Source organism: Dromiciops gliroides, chromosome 3 (genome assembly GCF_019393635.1).
Source record: "Dromiciops gliroides isolate mDroGli1 chromosome 3, mDroGli1.pri, whole genome shotgun sequence".
NCBI classification, from domain to species: Eukaryota; Metazoa; Chordata; class Mammalia; order Microbiotheria; family Microbiotheriidae; genus Dromiciops; species Dromiciops gliroides.
Window position 1 is genome coordinate 245,111,744 of NC_057863.1, and position 19,927 is coordinate 245,131,670.

The 19,927-nt window shown below is 36.2% G+C and overlaps 1 protein-coding gene across 1 annotated transcript in view; it reads left to right on the forward strand.

Moving 5' to 3' along the window:
- Nucleotides 1-19,927, forward strand: part of HERC2 (HECT and RLD domain containing E3 ubiquitin protein ligase 2) — a 211,665-nt gene that overhangs the window by 108,790 nt on the left and 82,948 nt on the right. The window contains 9 exon segments of the mRNA XM_043991382.1: nucleotides 644-831; nucleotides 2,942-3,134; nucleotides 4,583-4,765; nucleotides 7,105-7,289; nucleotides 12,229-12,376; nucleotides 12,459-12,655; nucleotides 12,897-13,127; nucleotides 15,420-15,558; nucleotides 17,710-17,853. Coding sequence (XP_043847317.1) covers nucleotides 644-831; nucleotides 2,942-3,134; nucleotides 4,583-4,765; nucleotides 7,105-7,289; nucleotides 12,229-12,376; nucleotides 12,459-12,655; nucleotides 12,897-13,127; nucleotides 15,420-15,558; nucleotides 17,710-17,853 — 1,608 coding nt within the window.

Genomic DNA, 19,927 nt, shown 5'->3' on the forward strand with positions numbered 1-19,927 from the left:
CTTAGTAGGAGGTACTAGAAAGTGAAAATAGCAAGACCTCTTTTAGTTTTACCTTATTAATCTCAGATTTTCAGATAAAATTTATATGAGTGACTGACTACCTTATCCTTGTAGAAAAATTTAAACTTTAATAACCCAAACTTGTAATTTGTTAAATCATTTACAATCCATATTTCTGGGAATTGGCACTTTCTTCAAGTACAAGGTATTTTTCATTTTTGCTTTATGACTTACTGATTACCCATTTGTTCTTCCTCCCCACCCCCTATTTTTGTACATTCAGAGATTTACCTTGATATTTTGAGATTGAGAACTAGAAGAGACTATTTTGAAGTTAGTATGGGAAGTTATCGATCATTTGAATAGAACTGTTTAATGTGGTTTCATAAAGAACAACATCATGGTGATACTAATTAGTCTGCAAAAATTTATTTGCTTTTTAAGGTGGACTGATTGGAAAGGAATTGAAATACATTACAAATTTTTTTTCACTGCAGTAATTTTTTACAGTGGAAATAGATTTATTTGATAGATAAACTCAGGATAATTATTTAAAACAAGAATTATTGTCTGATTTTATATCATTTTTAGCAGGTGGTTGCTCAGTATTGTTTTAAATAACTGATGATGATTCTTTGGTCAGGTCCTAGTTCTGACAATATTGAAGAAGACATGAATGCCTCTGCCCAAGGAGCTTCAGCTACTGTTTTGGAAGAATCAAGAAAAGAAACCACTCCAGTACAGCTCCCTGTTTCAGGGCCAGAACTGGCAGCAATGATGAAGATTGGTACCAGGGTTATGCGGGGAGTGGACTGGAAATGGGGAGATCAGGTATTAAATCCTTCTGGAGTATCTTAATACTTATCTATATAAGCATTAGTAAATATCCATTTTAGGTTATAATAAGAAAAAAAATCTCCTTTTTCTGTCTAATTTATGGTATAAACAGCCCAGAATATAACTCCTTCAGCTTGGTGTGAGGTTGATAGATGAGACAGGAGCTGAAAGCATATGTTTGTGGCTAAGGGGTAAGTAATATCAAAGGAAGGAAGGGACAAATAAAATAATATCCGGGACACTCTGAAGTGGAGCATGAAGCAGTGTGGCGTAACGGCAGAATTCCAGAAAATAGCAACAGCAGCTCCACCTTTCTTTCCCCAAATCAGCCCATTCTCTCTCTTGCCATCACCCTCATTCCCACATTTTAAAAGAACAAAACATTCCCTACACAATAATCCTGTGAAGTTGATAGTACACTGCCTCTTTTTCACAGATGAGGAAACTGAGGCTCTAAGAAGTCCATGGTCACATATTATTACATAAGTGCAGGAGCCTGGATTTGAACCAGGTCTCCAGACTCCAAAGCTATCATTCTTTTTGTTTTGCTATGCTGTCTCTGAAGTTACAGATAAAAGTCAAGGTATCTCTTTTTGTACAAGGGATCAATGCCACAAATTAGGGGACAATTTTCCTATATTAAAATTTGGAAAGGATTTTGGAATCCATCTCAGACCGCAAACAGAGACACCAAAAGGCAATAGTATTTATGTTTCAAAAAGATAGTTGTGGGTGAACAGCTGCCCTGTGATAAGAAGCAGTGCTGTAAAAATTGCTTCATTCACTAAAGAAAAGGGAGGGCGGTTCTTAAGACAGCAGGTAGAGCCTCCATTTCATAAATTAACCCTCTGCAGAAGGGATGGAGAGTGAGAGAGAAAGTAAATGTCATTTTAAAACAAATTAATTATAAGAAGGGCAGAGACAGTAGGGCAGAAGGGAGGACCTTTCTCCTTTTATTACTCTCTCTATTCCCCTCCTCCATCCCTGTTGATAGGAGGTTTTGGTTTAAGAGAAGCTTTAAGAGACTAGTGGCTCTCTTAGGATAGTTACCCTTCTGTGACTTTTAAGTTTGTCTCTCAGGTCTTTTGGTTCCCCAAGCCTTGCAAGGACAAACTGTTTGGATTGTAGGTTGTCTATAGTAATATAGATGTAGAAAACTCAGAATATGACCTATGTTTAGATTTCTGAGAAATACTTCTCCCTGGAATTTTTTCTTATATTCACTTTCTGGAAAAATGTATTTTGGACTTGGAGACGGGATGGACTTAGGTTCACATCCCTCATTGGGGAAATTGCTTAACTTCTGATCCTGAGTTTCCTAATCTGTAAAATGAGTAGGTTAGATTAGACTGCCTCTAAAGTCTCTTCCAGATCTAAATCTGTGACCTTTTGAATTTATAGATAATTTTGAAGATTTTTTTTGGGGGGGGCAATGAGGGTTAAGTGACTTGCCCAGGGTCACACAGCTAGTAAGTGTCAAGTGTCTGAGGCCAGATTAGAGCTCAGGTCCTCTTGAATCTATGGCTGGTGCCTTATCCACTGCGCCACCTAGATGCCCCCAATTTTGAAGATTTTTAAAGAATGTGAGGATGTTATTAGTCATGGAAATTAATATTCATATAGTGATATAGTAATATATTATTATATATAATAATTATTATCTAATTGAATTATAATTGTGTGCAAAGATTATATATTAATATACATATGTTAAATTAGCCAATTATCTTTAAAAATATTTTATTATTAATTTACTGCCCCAGCATAAACATGTTCAAAGGTTCTTACATTTTAAAATATATTTTAACATTAATTCTAACCTTTTTGTTATTTCCTTTATATCTTCTAATACCTGTCCTCTTACTTCCCTAAACATGTATCTAAAATATAGTAGTAGTCAGTGTGTAATCTGAAAATTGAAGTGGTTTTTGTTTCTTGTCTTACTGGAGTAGGTCAGCTGTCTGTGTTTTTAATGACATTGATAGTAGATAAGAACGAAAAAAGTATATATGTACTCCATTAGAGTTATTGGGATAGAATGGAAAAATGTCAAGTGCTTACTATACTGAAACTATAATATTTAATTTTCTTCTTTCCTTTTCAGGATGGCCCACCTCCAGGTTTAGGTCGTGTGATTGGTGAATTGGGAGAGGATGGATGGATAAGGGTCCAGTGGGATACAGGCAGTACCAATTCTTACCGAATGGGGAAGGAAGGAAAGTATGACCTCAAATTAGCTGAACCACCACCTGCAGCTCAACCCACAACAGAGGACTCAGATACTGAGGATGATTCTGGTTAGTAAAATAGCAAGAGATTAAATTAAAGATAACTTAAAATTAAAAAAAATATATATATATAAACTTCCCTAAACTCTATATCTCTCCTCTGGGTGGTACTGGTTCTTTTTTTTTTTTATTTGTTGTTGTTGTTTTGTTTTTTGGTGACTTGCCCAGGGTCACATAGCTAGTAAGTGTCAAATGTCTGAGGTTGGATTTGAACTCAGGTCCTCCTGAATCCAGGGCCCATGCTTTACCCACTGTGCCACCTAGCTGCCCCCTATGTTGCTCTCTTAACTTATTCTTGTATGTGAATTTTGTCTCCTCAGCCATATCATAAGGTCGACCAACAGAGAAACCCTGTGTATACTTATATACTGTACAGTGCCTAATAAACATTAGTTGTTCAGTAAATACTAACTTACTGAATTAAAAATAAGGAAATGAATTGAAATGTTGTATATGTCCCCAAGATTAGCTTTACCAAAAATTTATTGTTTCTATTAGGATGGCCTTTATATTTTTCTTCATTTTGCTTTGGAATATTACATATATGTAGGATGAGCAGAAATTTGAAAACTTGAGTTGAATTTTACCTTTAATCAGTTTAGGTGGAAATAAGAAACCATATATTTAAAAACAAAAATAGACCAATATATGCATGTGTTTTCTTTAGCAAGCATTTGAATGCTTAGTCTTAAACTTTAGGACAAGGGTTCTTAATCTGAAGTTCATCAACTTTTTATTTTAATATTTTGATAGCTGTATTTCACTATAATTTGTTTCCTTTGTAATCCTCTGTATGTTATTATATGCATTTAAAAACCTTATTCTTAGAATAATTCTTATTCTATTCTAAATACTCTGGCTTTGCCAGAATGCCAAAGGGGTCCATGATTCAAAAAAAGGTTAAGAACCTCTGCTTTAGAAGTATTTATATTTTACAGCTGAGGATGTGGATTTTTTAAAAAATCATATTTGCAAAATATGTTCCACTTGTCTCAGGCCCTTCCCTTTCTGCCATTTATTTAGATTCTTAGGGAGGGAAGCGTAGTTAGCCGGAAACTACCTACCTTTTGCAGACTACTCTTAGGGATTTTATTCCTGAGAGAAACCCCTATTTGCCCACCAGATTTGGAAAATTGAAAAATAATTTCTTCTAATGAATATGCTGTTGAGGCAGACTACACATCAGAACGAGATAATTGGTTACATACAGTGAAACATTCCCTTCCCAACAAGGTGACAATTAAGGTCATTTAATAGATTTCATTTGACAGCATTGTTTTTGTATTTATCTTTTTTGTTTCTTTGCTCCTCCTATGTTCCCCTTACACCCTAACCCCTGTTGAGCTCTTCCTTCCTACTCAAAGATTCATTTCATTTGAACTAATTTTTTGGATATTTTGTTGTGATTTTTTTAAAAACTTGTTTCTTATTTGTCTTTATTTTGGTTTCCAATTTAGAAAGCGAACAAATGGAAAGAAACCTCCATCCTACTTCTATGATGCTTACAACTACTGTTAATCTACTACAAACTCTGTGTCTCTCTGCTGGAATTCATGCAGAAATCATGCAAAATGAAGCCACAAGAACTTTGTGTGGTTTGCTTCGAATGTTAGTGGAAAGTGGAACAATAGATAAAACATGTACGTCATAGGTCATGTGAATGGTAAAATAAATGTATTCTTGCGTGATATCTTTTTCCTTAATATATCTTTTTGTCTTATGTTTTTACTTGTAATGTTCTTTGCTTCATCTTTTTAACCTTTTAGGAGAAAACTACAGATGTTCTGTATAGGATATAAAGAAACTTATAAAGACATACACTCTTAATTTTAACAAAAAGAAACATTTTTAATGTACTTTAGATAGAACCAGTGGTGAGGAGACCTAAAAATCATTACTGTCCTTTAATGTCATTCTGTATAGTCACTGACTGTATTGATGATAGTCAGGAAATATTTATTCAGTGCCCTATGTGCTAGGCACTGTGCCAAGCACCAAGGATACAAAGAAAGACAAAAGACAGTCACTCCTCTCAAGTGGCTAACGGTCTAATGGGGAAGACATAGACAAGGAAGATGAGATGTAGGGGAAGAGGAGAGGAGACTGGGAGGAAAAAGAAGAAAGAAGAGGGAAAGTAGCTGACTTGAGGGCAAAATGGAAAAGTCCAAAGGAATGTATTTTGTTGGGAAAAGAAGAGATGCATGACCTTGGGTACCCTCTTTAAATGGAGGGTGTAGGACCAGGGGGTTCTGATCACTGTGCTAGGTACTGTACTGTCTTGAATTGAAAAAATATGTGTTCGGGGGAGGGGTGGGGTGGCATGTGGTCTTAGAGGGAGAGTTCTTTATAATCTTGGGATAGATGAAAACATAGAAATGATAATAGTATAAAAGATATATAAAATGTTGTAGGGGAAACACATTAATTGGGATTTTGCCCTGTATAACCTAGTGAGTATAAAGCTTCAAGAGACTGCCTCAAAGGAGAAGAGAATAAAATGTTTTGATAAAGATAGGGATGTTTCAAAAAATGGAAATTATTTTTGAGGATATTGTAGGAAAAGAGGGTTCTAAAAGGTCAGTCTTAAAGAGGGGAGGGTATTTGAGAAGTAAGAAAGAGTAATTTCGTAATGTTTAGTTAATCTGATGAGCCTTGAAGGCTAAAATGGGGTGTTTGGTTCCAGTATAGAAATTACTAATGAGAAGTTAGAGCGTTTTGGAGGATAAAACACAAACGATCAGTATGTAGTGATAAATATGCATTTGGTAGAAGAAATAAGAATGAACTTGGTAAAAAGGTTATAATAGTACAAATGATTAAAGGTTGAGCTTGAGTTTTGGCAGACAGGGCAAATGTAAAGTGGAAGAAATGGCAAGTTTTAGCCACTTAGTAAAACAACAGAGAGATATTCTTGAAGATGAAGATCATTGTCTTTATCACTTGGGGGAGTAAGTATAAAAATGGTAGTGACATTTTAACAAAGTTGGAGAAAATGGATAGAAAGAAAAAGAATTCAGTTCATTGAGTTCTTAGTTCTTTTCCTGATCTATCTTATATATATACTTTGATTTAAAATAGTAATTTAGTATCTTATCCATACCATTTTCATTAGAAGGGCATTGTATGGATATGGAAAGAAGACTGAATGATAATAAGTTAAGTTCAGATTTGAGCTCTGTTGCCTTTGTAATTTTGGTCATATCTCTTAAGTCTTCTAGGTTCTAGGTTCCTCCAAAATGAGAGAATTGGGGTAGATGGTTAATCAAGCCCCTTCTGGCTCTAAATTCTACAATTTTTATGGTGATCAAAGACATTGGGCTTGAGGCCTATTTCTTAGGAATACTGTGAGAATTAATCTCAAATTTCTAGAAGTACATGTAAGGGGGCAGCTAGGTGGCACAGTGAATAAAGCACTGGCCTTTTATTCAGGAGGACCTGAGTTTAAATCCAGCCTCAGACACTTGACACTAGCTGTGTGACCCTGGGCAAGTCACTTAACCCTCATTGCCCCACCAAAAAAAAAAAAAGTAAATAAAAAGAAGTACATGTGACATTTATGTGATTCCAATTATTCAGAATGTATTAGTTGGTTTTGATTTAAGTATACAGTGTAATAAATGGGAGATGGGAGAGTGACATTCCATTTAGATATCAACAAACTGACATAATTACAGATTCTTTTTACTGTGTATGAAAACAAGCATATAAGCAACTCTGATAGCCAAAACATCATCTTGTTTTGGTTATAAAATGAATTAAGATGTATTGCCAAACTGTTCTTTGGTAAAAGTATTATAAAGTTAAGATCTTTAGTTCAGAAAGTTTTTCCATTATTTTAGATTATTTCAAATTAATGAGGCTTTATTATTTTTAAATGTCCTTTATTACCTTTTGATATAAAAGAAATAGAAAGCAAATGGCTCCTTATTTTAATTTGTAAACCTAGTGGAGACAGTATTGACATTTTTTTCTCTTTCAGCTTCTTTGCCAAATAAGTTGGTTTATAAAGAGCAGCACAGAAGTTGGTGTACGCTTGGATTTATCCGAAGTATAGCACTCATGCCTCAAATGTGTAGCACCCTTAGCACATCTCAGTGGATCACGTTACTCATGAAAATTGTGGAAGGACATGAGTCATTTACAGCAGCTTCGCTTCAGAGACAGGTGATTGACTTGACACATATATACTTGCTATATAGTGGTGTAAGAAATGTTTTAAAAGATGGATGAAAATAAACATAGTAAATGTTAAAAAACTTTTTTTCAGTGGATTTGTAAATCCCACTGAGACAGCAAACTCTTATAATACTGAAATGATTCTCTATGGTAATGAGTAGCAGAATCATTCAGAAGAGGAAGCAATAGAAAACGCTTTTAGAAAATCTGGGTTTTGATAATTGACTGCTTGGTAAGTCAGCTAACTTCTTTTACTTCGGTCTCCTTGTCCAAAAAATGATGTCAAATACGACTACGACTACTACTACTACTACTACTACTACTACTACTACTACTACTACTACTACTACTACTACTACTACTTCTACTTTTTTTTTTTTGGTGGGGCAATGAGGGTTAAGTGACTTGCCCAGGGTCACACAGCTAGTAAGTGTCAAGTGTTTGAGGCTGGATTTGAACTCAGGTCATGAATCCAGGGCTAGCTGCCCTGTCAAATACTTCTTATAGCTCTTAGAACTCTGAAGTTCGTGATGACTTCTTAGAAAATACATCATTATTATGTGATTTATTTTCTATGTTTTATTGCCTCTGATGATTATTACAATATCTTTCTCATATATATTCTTGTACAGTCTTCAGAGTAGTCTTTTCAAACATATTCTCCCCTACAAATTTGTCAGTCCTATGAGGGTAGACCATGTCTTGTTTCTGCATCTCTTTCATTGCCTAGTACTTTTTTCTTTACACATAGCAAATACTAAATAAGCACTTTTTTCTTTTTTTTATAAGCACCTTTTAATTCAGTATTTAGTAATTTAGCAAATATTAAATGCCCAGCATATGCTGGCAAAAATGAAATAGTTCCTACCCTCATGAAACTTGACATCTTCTAGGTAGATACAGCATGTACACAAATAAGTTAACAAAAAGGTACTGGAAACAACAAGAGAGTACTAACAGCTAGGGAATCTGAAAAGGCTTCATTCGCATAAGAGGTGGCACTTAGACAAGAGGTGGCTAGACAGATCTTAGTGTGCTTGAATGGGAATTAGATGAAAGAAGTCTTGAAAGCTAGATTTTCAGTGAGATTGTGGAAGTTTTAAAATCTACCAGGCTGAAGAATTTGCATTTTATAGAAGGAATATTTTATATTTGTTTGTATTTATATAGAAACAATATTTTATAGAGGTAATCAGGAGTCATTAAGATTTTTTGAACAGGCAGTGACATGGTCTGATCCCCTAAATTTTGTAGCTGTTAGAAGTTTTTTTTAGAGTGGGGAGTGAAAGAAGGAATGCAAATTATAAAGCTTTTATAATAGAGTTAACAAACATTTGTTAGCAAAACCTCTCTGCTTCCTAGGAGCTCACATTCTAATGAGAAGATCACTTGTACAAATCAGAATGTAAAAGAAATAGGGAGCAGATGAAAGGTAACCTGAATTCATGGCATTTGTAGCTGAAAGGACCAAGAGAAGAAAGTGCTTGAATTGTGTCTTAAAAGAAAACCACAGATTTTGATAGTTCGAACTTTGAGTTCAAAGGCATAGTGATGAGAGGTAGAACACCACATCCAAGAAACAGCAAGTAGACCAGGATGGCTGGATTAGAGTCTCTTGAGGGAAACAGAATGTGGGCTGTTTGAGAATGTAGAAAGGAACCAGGTAGTGAAGAGTTTTAAATACAAAATAAAGAACTTGATATTTCATCCTGGAGGTAGGGAGGAGAGAGACTCTAGAATTCATTAAGCAGAGACATGGTATTCTCAGCTCTTTGTGTTAGGAAAATCACCTTGGGAGCTAAGTGGAGAATGGTTTCGAATGGAGAAAGAATTGTGGCAGAGAGATCAGTTAGAAGTGATTTCAATAGTCCAAATATGAGGTGATGGTTCCACAAATGAGACTAAGAAGAAACAGTGTAAAGAGGAGGGCCAGAAGAGAGCAGTGTCATGGAGGCCAAGGGAGGATATAGAATCCAGGAATAGGGGGTGGCCAATGTCATGGGGAAAATGGGGTAGGGGTTTGGGATCCTTAGGAATTCCTCTTCAAAGAATTACACCCTCTTGCACACAAAAGCAGTTAGAATAAGATGGTAGTTTATTTAGGGAAAAGGGAGGGGAAGGAAAACCATGAGAGAAATCCTTGGACTTCTCATGGGGAGAAAGGCATGGCACAGAAAGTGGCTCTGAGATACCAATCTCCTTGAGCAGGACACTGGCAAGTACTTTTATAGAGGACTGATGGGGGTGACCATCTGACTGTGGAAAGTTTCCTTAGTGAGGGAGGACCCTCCCCCACTGGCCATGGCTGGAGATCTCTCAAGCCATCTCTCTCCTCAGGTCACAAAGGCAGCAGCCACACCTAATCTTATCTCCCCAGGGTTGAGAGAGACTAGAATGCAGGGTAGAGGTCCCCAAGCTAGCTCTGTGGGATCTGGTTCCACTTATCTCTTTAGGTGTATCTGTCCTTTGGTTTAGCTTCTCAAGGAGAAGGTTCCTTGATGTACCCCAGAGAAATTCTGGGGTGCTCTGGGCCCATAACACCAACAATAACAGAAACTGCAGAAAGTTAAGTAAAATGAGGATTAAGAAAGATATTGGATTAAGCAGTGAAGAAAGCATAGAAAATCTTGGAGAAAGTTGTTGGAATTATCATGGGAAAATAGGTGTTGTGGGTCTTTAGGCATTCCTCTTTAAAGAATTACACTCTTTCACACCCAAATTCAGTTCAAATAAAATAAGTCTTTTATTTAGGTGCTAGAGAAAGGGACCTAGAGAGAAGGGGAGAAAGTTGCTTAGTGATCACATGATTGTCTGAGGCACTTTTCTCCTAGAACTGAAGAAAGGCAAAAGCTTTTATAGGTAGATGGGGAGACTACCACCTGACAATGAAAAGTTCCCTCTGGGGGTGGGGAAAGAATCCTGAGAATCTGGAGGATTTTCTTTTGGAATGTTAGTCTTGACCTCTGGAGTTATCGCAGTTTCCTAGTTCCTGTAGTAGCCACACCTAACTGAATTTCTTGCTATAGAATTTAATCTCCTCCTACTTCTTAGGTGTGTCCATCTTGTTAGTTTCCCAACCCTCATGTTGTTATGATTAACTGTGAGATCAGATTGTAAGGAGTTGAGTGGGAGATGAGAGGACATAAACCAGTATAGTCGAATAGTAATTGGAATATGAAAGAGAAAAGTGATATAGGATAGCACCTCAACCTATTGACAGGTCTAGTGAAAAGGTATTTGTTTTTTAAGGATTTGGGGAGAGATTCTGTGTTTGTAAATAGCGTAGAAGAGAAGTGTAGATAAGAAATTAAAGGAGAGAAAAAGGAAGGATGAAAGAAAGACTGAATGAATGGAAGAGAAGTTGAGATGAAGCAGGGGTGAAGGTGTGAGACAAAGGAGTGTGAGGGAAGTAGAGGTTCCATAGAGGATAAAGAATACATTTTGAAGCAATGAGGCAAGAGCACAGATGGAAAGTGTAATAGGTTAAGGATTATAGAGAGGAGTTTCAGAGTTTAAGACAATGTTAAGTAGTATAGTTATGGGGGATTAGCAGATCTAAAATGTGAAATTGTCTTTGGGTGGCTGAAGTAGAATATTGTGTGAAGGTGAGGAGGGTTAAGGACCTTGATGAACTAAAAGGTCAAACAATTTAAAAGTTATCAAAGAATATATGTTGACATCCCTGAATATAAGAGGTAGACCTATAGGCTGATAGGTGACTGTAACAAGAGTAATGACTGGGTGATATAGATGGATAGAGGAAACATGAAAACATAAGAAGTTGCTGAGTGAAAAACAAGAAAAATGCCTTCATCTTTTCCTGGGTGTGTGCCAGGAGGCGTGAACACCCACTACTGGAGAGGGTATCCAGGGTTCAGTGGCTTCTGGAAGGAAACAGATTTCTTTGGGCCAGAAAATAGATGACCAGATCTCAGGTGAAGGAGAGTTTAGTAAGTGCAGAGGGTCATAAAATCATAGATCTGATGTGGGATGGAATTAAGGTCAAATTGATTGTGAGTTGTCCCAAAAGAATTACAAGACTCAGTGACTCATTTTCCCGTTTTATTCCAATACTGTGAGTGACCACAGGGAGAGCACCAGAAAAGTGGAAAGGTATCTCTCAAATAAGGAAAGAAAAGACAGTTATATTTATAGTATGGATAAACTGATTATCAGTCTTATTATAATAATCTCCACCTTTGGGAGGTACAGGGGAGGGCTTATCCAAATTTGGAGTTCCTGGGGTCCTAAGCCAACCCCGAGGCGGGTACCTTTTTCAGTGGAAGTGTGTTTTGGGGGTTTACACGTCATAAGGTAAATCTGGGAACAAATTTGGCCTTTTCTGCGCATGTCTCTTTCTGGTTCCCATGACTAGTTTCAAAATATCTTCATTTTTCGTTAGAATTTCTATACCCTGTCTCGTGTCTCATTGTTATATGACCTGCCTGTTATGGGTACTGTTTACCGTGGGTGAGAGAACCTAGCATCCTAACTTGTAAGTTATCCATTAACTGGGGTCTAATATCTGAATTAGAGCTGGGGGTCTTAGGTTTTTCTATTAACCCCTTTTTTTGCCTCCTACATCAGATCGAGAGCTGGAAGGGACCTTATAGATCATTTATTCAGTTCAACCTAATTATTTTACACATGAGTAAACTGAGGTACTGAGACATGTCTTGTCCATCCTTCCAGAGGTACAGTGTAGCTGGAGGGTAGACTAGGATATTGACTCAGGAATGATAGGGCTGATGTAGATAAGGATGAGAATATGTTGACAAATAACAGGAAAAAGGGATTGTTGCCAGTTAAATCACAATCTTAAGGGGAGGAAGAGATGAGGGTACTTCAATCATAGGAAAAGAAATAATGGTTGGGTATAATAATGCATTGACTGGAAAGTGATTGATCAGAATTATGTTTTCTTTAGATCTTAGCAGTGCATTTATTGCAAGCTGTACTTCCATCCTGGGACAAAACAGAAAGATCAAGGGATATGAAGTTTCTTGTGGAAAAACTGTTTGGCTTCTTAGGCAGCCTACTTAGTACATGCTCTTCAGACATACCACTACTCAGAGGTAAAATGGCTTTTTACACTATTTGATTGATGAGATGAATTATAAATTTGCTTTTAAGCTTTTACTCTATTTTTTATTTCAGAGTCAACTCTGAGAAGGAGGAAGGCCAGACCCCAGGCATCTTTGACTGCAACCCATAGTAGTACTTTGGCAGAGGAGATAGTGGCCCTGCTAAGGACTCTACATTCACTGAGCCAGTGGAATGGACTCATAAACAAGTACATCAACTCTCAGCTAAACTCCATCACCCACATCTTTGCAGGAAAACAGTCGGAAGGGGTAGTTTCCACGTTTTAAAATAAGCTCATTTTTTTCTTTCTAGAATACTTTTAATTAAAAAAATTAACTTTTAAAATGTATAATTGACTCAGAGGCATTTTATTTTAATTAGATTAACTCTTGTATTTTAGAAAACAATTGCTTTTTATTAAAACAGATTTATTGTTGATTATTTTTCTAAAACACAGATAAGAATGATGATTTTCTACTTAAGAGTTTATTTGTATTTATTTTGTGTTAGGCTGTGTTAGAAGATTACTTTCCTGATTCTGAGAACCCTGAAGTTGGTGGCCTAATGGCAGTGCTAGCTGTAATTGGTGGAATAGACAGTCGCTTGAGACTGGGTGGCCAAGTGGTACATGATGAATTTGGAGAAGGCACAGTGACACGCATCACTCCTAAAGGCAAAATCACTGTCCAATTCTGTGATATGCGAACATGTAGAGTTTGTCCATTGAGTCAGCTAAAACCGGTAGGTGAGATTAAAATATAATTGGGAAATGTTTAATAAAACAAAAATAAATTAAAACATAAATAATGTTACTTTTTAGTTTTCTAAGTCAATATACAGCCGAGTTCCCTTTCTTTTTTTTTTTAATAATAATAATAATAAACATTTTTATTTAAAGTTTTGAGTACCAAATTCTATCCCTCCTTCCCTCTCTTTCCCCTCCCTTACCCCTCCCTTCCTGAACTGGTCAGGGTTCCCTTTCTATTTGAGTTTGATACTACTAGTCTAACTTGTCACTTTTTAGCTTATCTACAAGAATTATATTAGTGATTTCATCAAAACTTGGCTAAAATATAGGTAAATTTTATATGCAGTATTCCCTTGATCTGTTTTCTAACCTTTGTCTAAAAAGGTAAATGAGGTTATTTTTACATGAGCTATTCTTTTGTTTTTTTTGGCGGAGGCAGTTGGGGTTAAGTGACTTGCTCAGGGTCACACAGCTAGTAAGTGTCCAGGGTCTGAGGCCGGATTTGAACTCAGGTCCTCCTGAATCCAGGGCCGGTGCTTTATCCACTGTACCACCTAGCTGCCCCTGAGCTATTCTTGATGAAACTATTTGGGGGGATCCCTGCTTCCTTTAAGGTTTATTAACTTTCTCTTTATTATATTAATATAGAATTCTCCTCCCCCCCCCCCCCCCCCCCCCAGGAATTGAAGTCTAGCTTACTCACTTATATAATTAGCAGACTTGGATCCTGAGTTAGTTTTTGGTTCTGCTATTAATTTTTAATTTTTTGGCTAGGGGGAAATAAGTAATTTTACTTTTCTGTGCCTCAGTATCCATATTTAGGAAATGGGACTAATTTTCTTGCAGGATAAAATGAGATCTGTTTCTGTATTCAGAAAGTAAGAACACAGATAAAATATTAAGTTTTTTATAGTATTATAATAGCATAATGCAGCATACTATATATGTTGTAATAAACAAATTTTAAGTAAATTATTGAATTTAATGTTTAAATCAATCAACTAATTAATTAAAGTTGATTCATTTTCATTTAATAGTCATATTAAATAAGTTCTGGGACAGAGTATAAGCATAGGACAGTGGAAAAAGTAATAATTTTGGAGTTAAAAGTTCAGGGTTCAAATCCTACCTCTAAGGGGGCGGCTAGGTGACACACTGGATAAAGCACCGGCCCTGGATTCAGGAGTACCTGAGTTCAAATCCGACCTCAGACACTTGACACTTACCAGCTGTGTGACCCTGGACAAGTCACTTAACCCCCACTGCCCCGCAAAAAAACAAAAACAAAACCAAATCATACCTCTAACAGCTACTGCCTTATTACCTTAGAGAAGATACATAACCTTTCTGGGACCTGTTACTTCATCTGTTAAAGCGGTGGGGGTGGGGTTTGAACTAGATTTTGCAAAAATTTCTAAGTTGCAGTGTTAGAGGAAGAAAAAATCAAAGTCTCCAAGCCAAAGAAAATAGATTTATTGAGAGAGGGATCATGTCTCACAATAAAGCCGGTCTTAGGTTTAGGATCCAAAGATCCTGAGCCTCAGGATCCACAGATATTTATACACAATGACTCCTCTCACATTTCAACACAATCCAAGTGGTACATATACGATAAGTATGGTATAAAGAGAAGAAACCACCAGTTTGATATCAACATAGTCACTTGTTATCTCATATACTTTACTTAAAATAGCCCCGTTACTAAGTAACAGGCTCATAACATAGGGAACCATCTTTTGGAATTTGTCTTTGCCAACTCTGACGAAGCCTGTCTTGCTCCATTCCTCTGAGTTGTTTTCTATTGTCAAGGCTTTCCACCATATTGCTTTAAGCATGACTTTCCAACTTCTTCCTAGCTCTGATTGGTCCTTTTGAGCTCAGAAGTTAGTATTTTTGGTATTTGACCTTTAAGCTGATTAGTAGCTTGGAAGTCAGATTATAGACAAGTTGACAATATAGTATTTGCATTTGCTCTACCAATATCTATCTTATTTACTTGATTATTATTTGATTAAGCTACTAAAGAATATCTAAATATTTTAAAATCACAGTTTGTAGTCTATAAACTGATTAGTATCATCATTAAATCACTTATATCTAAGGGGTGGGAAAAATCTCACTCACAATAGCCTTCAAAGTTCCTTTCTACTCTCCATTTATGGTCCTAAATAAGATTAAAGGGACATAAAAGGAATGCAATGTGAATGAAACTTTGCAAGTTACAGATACAATTCTGTTTTTGTTTTACCTTTCATAATTTTAAGATTATTATCTTTATTTTTCAGCTTCCAGTTGTGGCATTCAATGTGAACAATTTGCCATTCACAGAATCCATGCTCTCTGTCTGGGCTCAGTTGGTAAACTTGGCAGGAAGTAAATTAGAAAAACACCGAGTTAAGAAATCTTCTAACCAAGGCCTCACAGGTTAGTATATTTTCTCTTTAATTCAAAAGATAAAATCAAATGCTGATGGATCAGCTTTAGTTGGGAATACTGTGGAAGTGTAAGTTTATTCAAGGAAAGGGTGCTGTGTGTAAAAGGACAATTTGGAAGCAAAGATGAAGGGTGTTTTTAAAAAGTTCCAGCTCTTTTCATTATGACCAGTAACCATTACTGATTAATTATTAGGCTTATGACTCTGTGATTTGTGATAATGAATTTTTATGAATTAGACTATGGCAGTAAACTATATCACGTGTACTTTAGTAGGCTAATATTTGCACAGAGTAACAAAGGGGAAACAATTCAACTCTGCTTTAGCATCTATAACTAAAACTTGAACTGTTATTTATTTTATTCAGGCTTCAAAAGACACATTCTTCTTTGTATTTCCTTCCCCACCCTTTAAAAAAGGTGTTGGGCAGAAATCCCCAAACAATTGGATTTTTAATTATGGGCACATGGTTGCTCTATCTTTAGACTTCTGAATCAAATCAGAAAATCATTCTGAATCCAGAATTAGAAACAAGTCCTGTGACTTGGGGAGGAGGTAAAATGAGCCAAACATATTTCTAGCTTTCACAGATCACTCTGTATAGAATTAAATGAATTGCAGAATGGGATAAACTTACATCATAGCATAATAGATAGGGAACTTACTGAAATTGGAGTCAGGAAGACCTGAGTTCAAATCCCACTTCGTATCCTTATTAGTTCTGTTACCATGGACAAGTCACTTAACTTGTTTTCTTTAGTTTGCTCTTCTTTTTTTCAGGACAATGAGGGTTAAATGACTTGCTCAGGGTCATACAACCTAGCAAGTGTCAAGTGTCTGAGGCTGGATTTGAACTCAGGTTCTCCTGAATCCAGGGCTGGTGCTTTATCCACTGTACCACCTAGCTGCCCTCTAGTTTCCTCTTCTTTAAAATGAATGGGTTGGACTTGATAGCCCTTTCAGCTCTAAATAGGTTTTCTTATGATTAGATAGGTTCTGCATGAGGATTTTTTCAGTCTTAACTCCTTAATTGAAAATAGATCTCCTGATAAAAATGGACTTAAGTTAAAATCAAATCTAGAATGATCAGATGGTCATAGTTTGATGAATTAAAGGAATGAAGTACTTCCAAATGTGAGCAGTCAATTAATAGAGGACATATTTTTTAGAAGAATGATTTTTTTCATTATGCTTAGTGGTAAAGTGATTCAAAGAGCTTATTTTACTTAAAATATTTTTCACCCATTTATTATACCAAATAGCAAAATATTCTCCTTAATTATAGGTCTAGGAACATAGAGCTTTTCGATAAAATTAATCAGATTAATACTTTATTCTATGGTAGGGTGATTCTTATTTGCCTTATAAAGAACACCAGATGACTTAGAGAATCACCTTTCTGCTGTGGCAAGTAGAAAGAGAAAAAAATGTGTTTTTTTTTTTGTATGTGAAAATGTATCCTAAACCAGAACCTTACACATCAGTGTGAGAGGAGCCAAGAAGTCATAATGCTGAGTCACGATTGTCTATTGGCCTATAAGCTTAACTCTTTCTGTCTTCTTTTCTGGATTACACTTTCTTCTGAAGATGTAGGGCTCCAAAGATGCATGCATCTAGTGGCAAAATGCAGAGTTTCTCTCCCTAAGGATTGGGGGTAGGTAGCAATATGTCCTGATTTGCCCACGCAGCAGTGGTGCCAAGCAGGTATTTCTTTAGACTTTTGTAGTGCTCCAGGGATCACCGATTTAGATCTGGAAAGGCTCTCAGAAGCTCTCTTGTTCAACCCCCTCATTTTGTATGTGAGGAAACTTGTCAGGGAAATTAAATAACTGGTCCAAGATAACACAGGTAGGAAGAGGCCAAGGCCAAGGTAGATCTTGATGTTGGGACTTGGAGCTGCATAGCCACCACACTTTCCTCCTATATGATAGCTAGTTGTTTCTACTTGCCGGAGTGTTAGGCTTTTGACTGATCAGGTCTTTGTATTATGCATAGATAACAGGTTTTTCTCAGTATTGTAAATAGAGAGGCCAAATTAATTTTGTGTCTATAAGATTACTGGAACCCCTCCAAATATGTTCAATTATTTGTGGAGCTTTTGATATAGCATGTTGTACCTTTATGATTCTTATTTTCTATAGGACAAGTAGACTTGGACTTGCTAAGATGCCAACAATTGAAATTATACATATTGAAAGCAGGTCGAGCATTGCTTTCCCATCAGGATAAACTGAGGCAGATCTTGTCTCAACCAGCTATACAAGAGAATGGAGTCATCTCTACAGGTATCTTATTTTCCATTCTTTTTAGAAAAATTAATATACATCTTTTTCTGCCAGCTTTTTTTATTCTTGAAAATTAGTCCAGAGAAATGTTTTCTTTTTAATAAATTGAAAATGACAGATTTGGAACTAAAGTGAAGGCAGTACTTAATGATCATTTATTTTTAGTGTGTGCTATGTGCTGGGCATTGTGCTAAGTGCTGGTAATAGTGTAAATCACCTGAGGGTCTCATCCTATTAAAATAATGAAAAGTACTTCCTGTCAAGTATTTTAAAATTTCTTTCAGGCATTATTTATTGTACGGTGCTGTACCTAGTAATATAAGGGATACAAAAAAGATAGAAAACAGTCTTTGAGGAATTTTCAATCTAGTAGGGCAAGTAAGTAAAGGCTTGCTTAAAGTTGGAAAAACCATGAGAGATTATCTAGTCCAACTCTTGTATTTTACAGATGAGGAAATTAAGATTCCAAGAGGTTTAAATGACTCTTCCAGTTCTTCAAATATATAGTGATTCCTTTATTATATTACCTGTCTCTGTAATGCAAGAAATAAGAATTGTCACCAGAAAGGTGTGAATAGTTATAGCTGAAATGTATGTAGCACTTTAAATTTCACAAAGTGCTTTACATATGTTTTCATTTGAGATACAGAGTGCCATGAAAATTCATCTGAGGATGGCATAATTTCTGGTCAGTGGAGATCATAGAAGTTTAGTGGCTTTTGAGCTGGCCCATTAAGGACAGTTATCATTTCAACAGGAAGTAGAAGAAAGGACATGGTAGAGGTGGAAAGGCATGGAATCTTGAAAGCATGTGACAAGTTTAGGAAATGAAAGGGAGTTCAGATTGGTTGTAGCTAGTAAATGTGTAGGGAAATAGGTGATGAGGCTGAGCCTTAAGATGATAAAGGACTTTGCATGACAAACTAAGAAGTTATTTGATAGTCAGTTGGAGATTTTGTTTGGGAGTCATATGATTGGGCTCTATTTGAAAAATTATTCTGAAAAGGCTTTGTACAAGGTAAATTGGCACGGTATGTTGGGAAACCGGTTACGGAAATATTAAAATAGTCTTGGAGGCCATGAGAGCTTAAAGTAGTGTTGTGTAGCTGTAGAAATAGAAATCGGTTTTGTATTCCCAATGCACAGAGCCTCACACACAGTAGGCACCTAATAAATGCTTATTGACTTGACTCAACAAACCTAATGTTTCGTAGAGGGAGACAACATCTACAACATGTACATGTATAAGTATTTACAAAATAAATATATAGAAGGCTATCTTTTGGGGATCAGGGAAAACCTCATGGAGAAGGTACCAGTTGAGTTGAACTTTGAAGGAAACAAGGGAGTCCAAGAGGTGGAGGTGAATGTGAGAAAAATTGAGAACATAAAAATGGCAAAACTTGACTACTGGCTGGATAGGAGAAAGTAGAGTGAGAATAAAAGTGACTGAAGCTTTCTGCCCCGGTGAGCATTCCCTTGAATGCTTATGACAAACGTGTAGAATTAAGGGGCCTCAGAAGCCATCTAGTTCAACTCTTCATTTTACAGATGAGGAAACTGAGGCCCAGGGTGTGACTCAACTAAGGCCACATAAGTAAGGATCAGAGCCAGAGTATGAATCCAGGTTCTCTGACTCCAGACTGAGTGCTCTTTTCATGCATTGAGCAGGAGAGATATAATGCTGGCTTTGAGATGTTACATTTGAAGTACTTAATTTGCTTTGAGGGGAGTGTGTCCAGTAGGCATTTGGAAATAAATGACTAGAATTTAGTTGAGACTAAAAACTAGAGATTAAAATTTCAGAGGTTCCCCTGCTCCATGGAACTGATGTTTGAATTCCTGGGAATAGAAGAGAAAAGAACAGTGAGGAAAGAACCTTGGAAGTATCTGTATTTTTTAAAAAGAAGAAAGGGAATAGGAATTGTTACAGACATCAATGAATGAAAAGATTTCTCTCTAAAAGTATACATTATTTTACATGTATTTTTATTCTTTGTATTTTTAGTTGCACATCCTTCTCAAAGAATAGATTAGTTGGAAGTCATAGCTCAATGACATTGTTTATATTCTT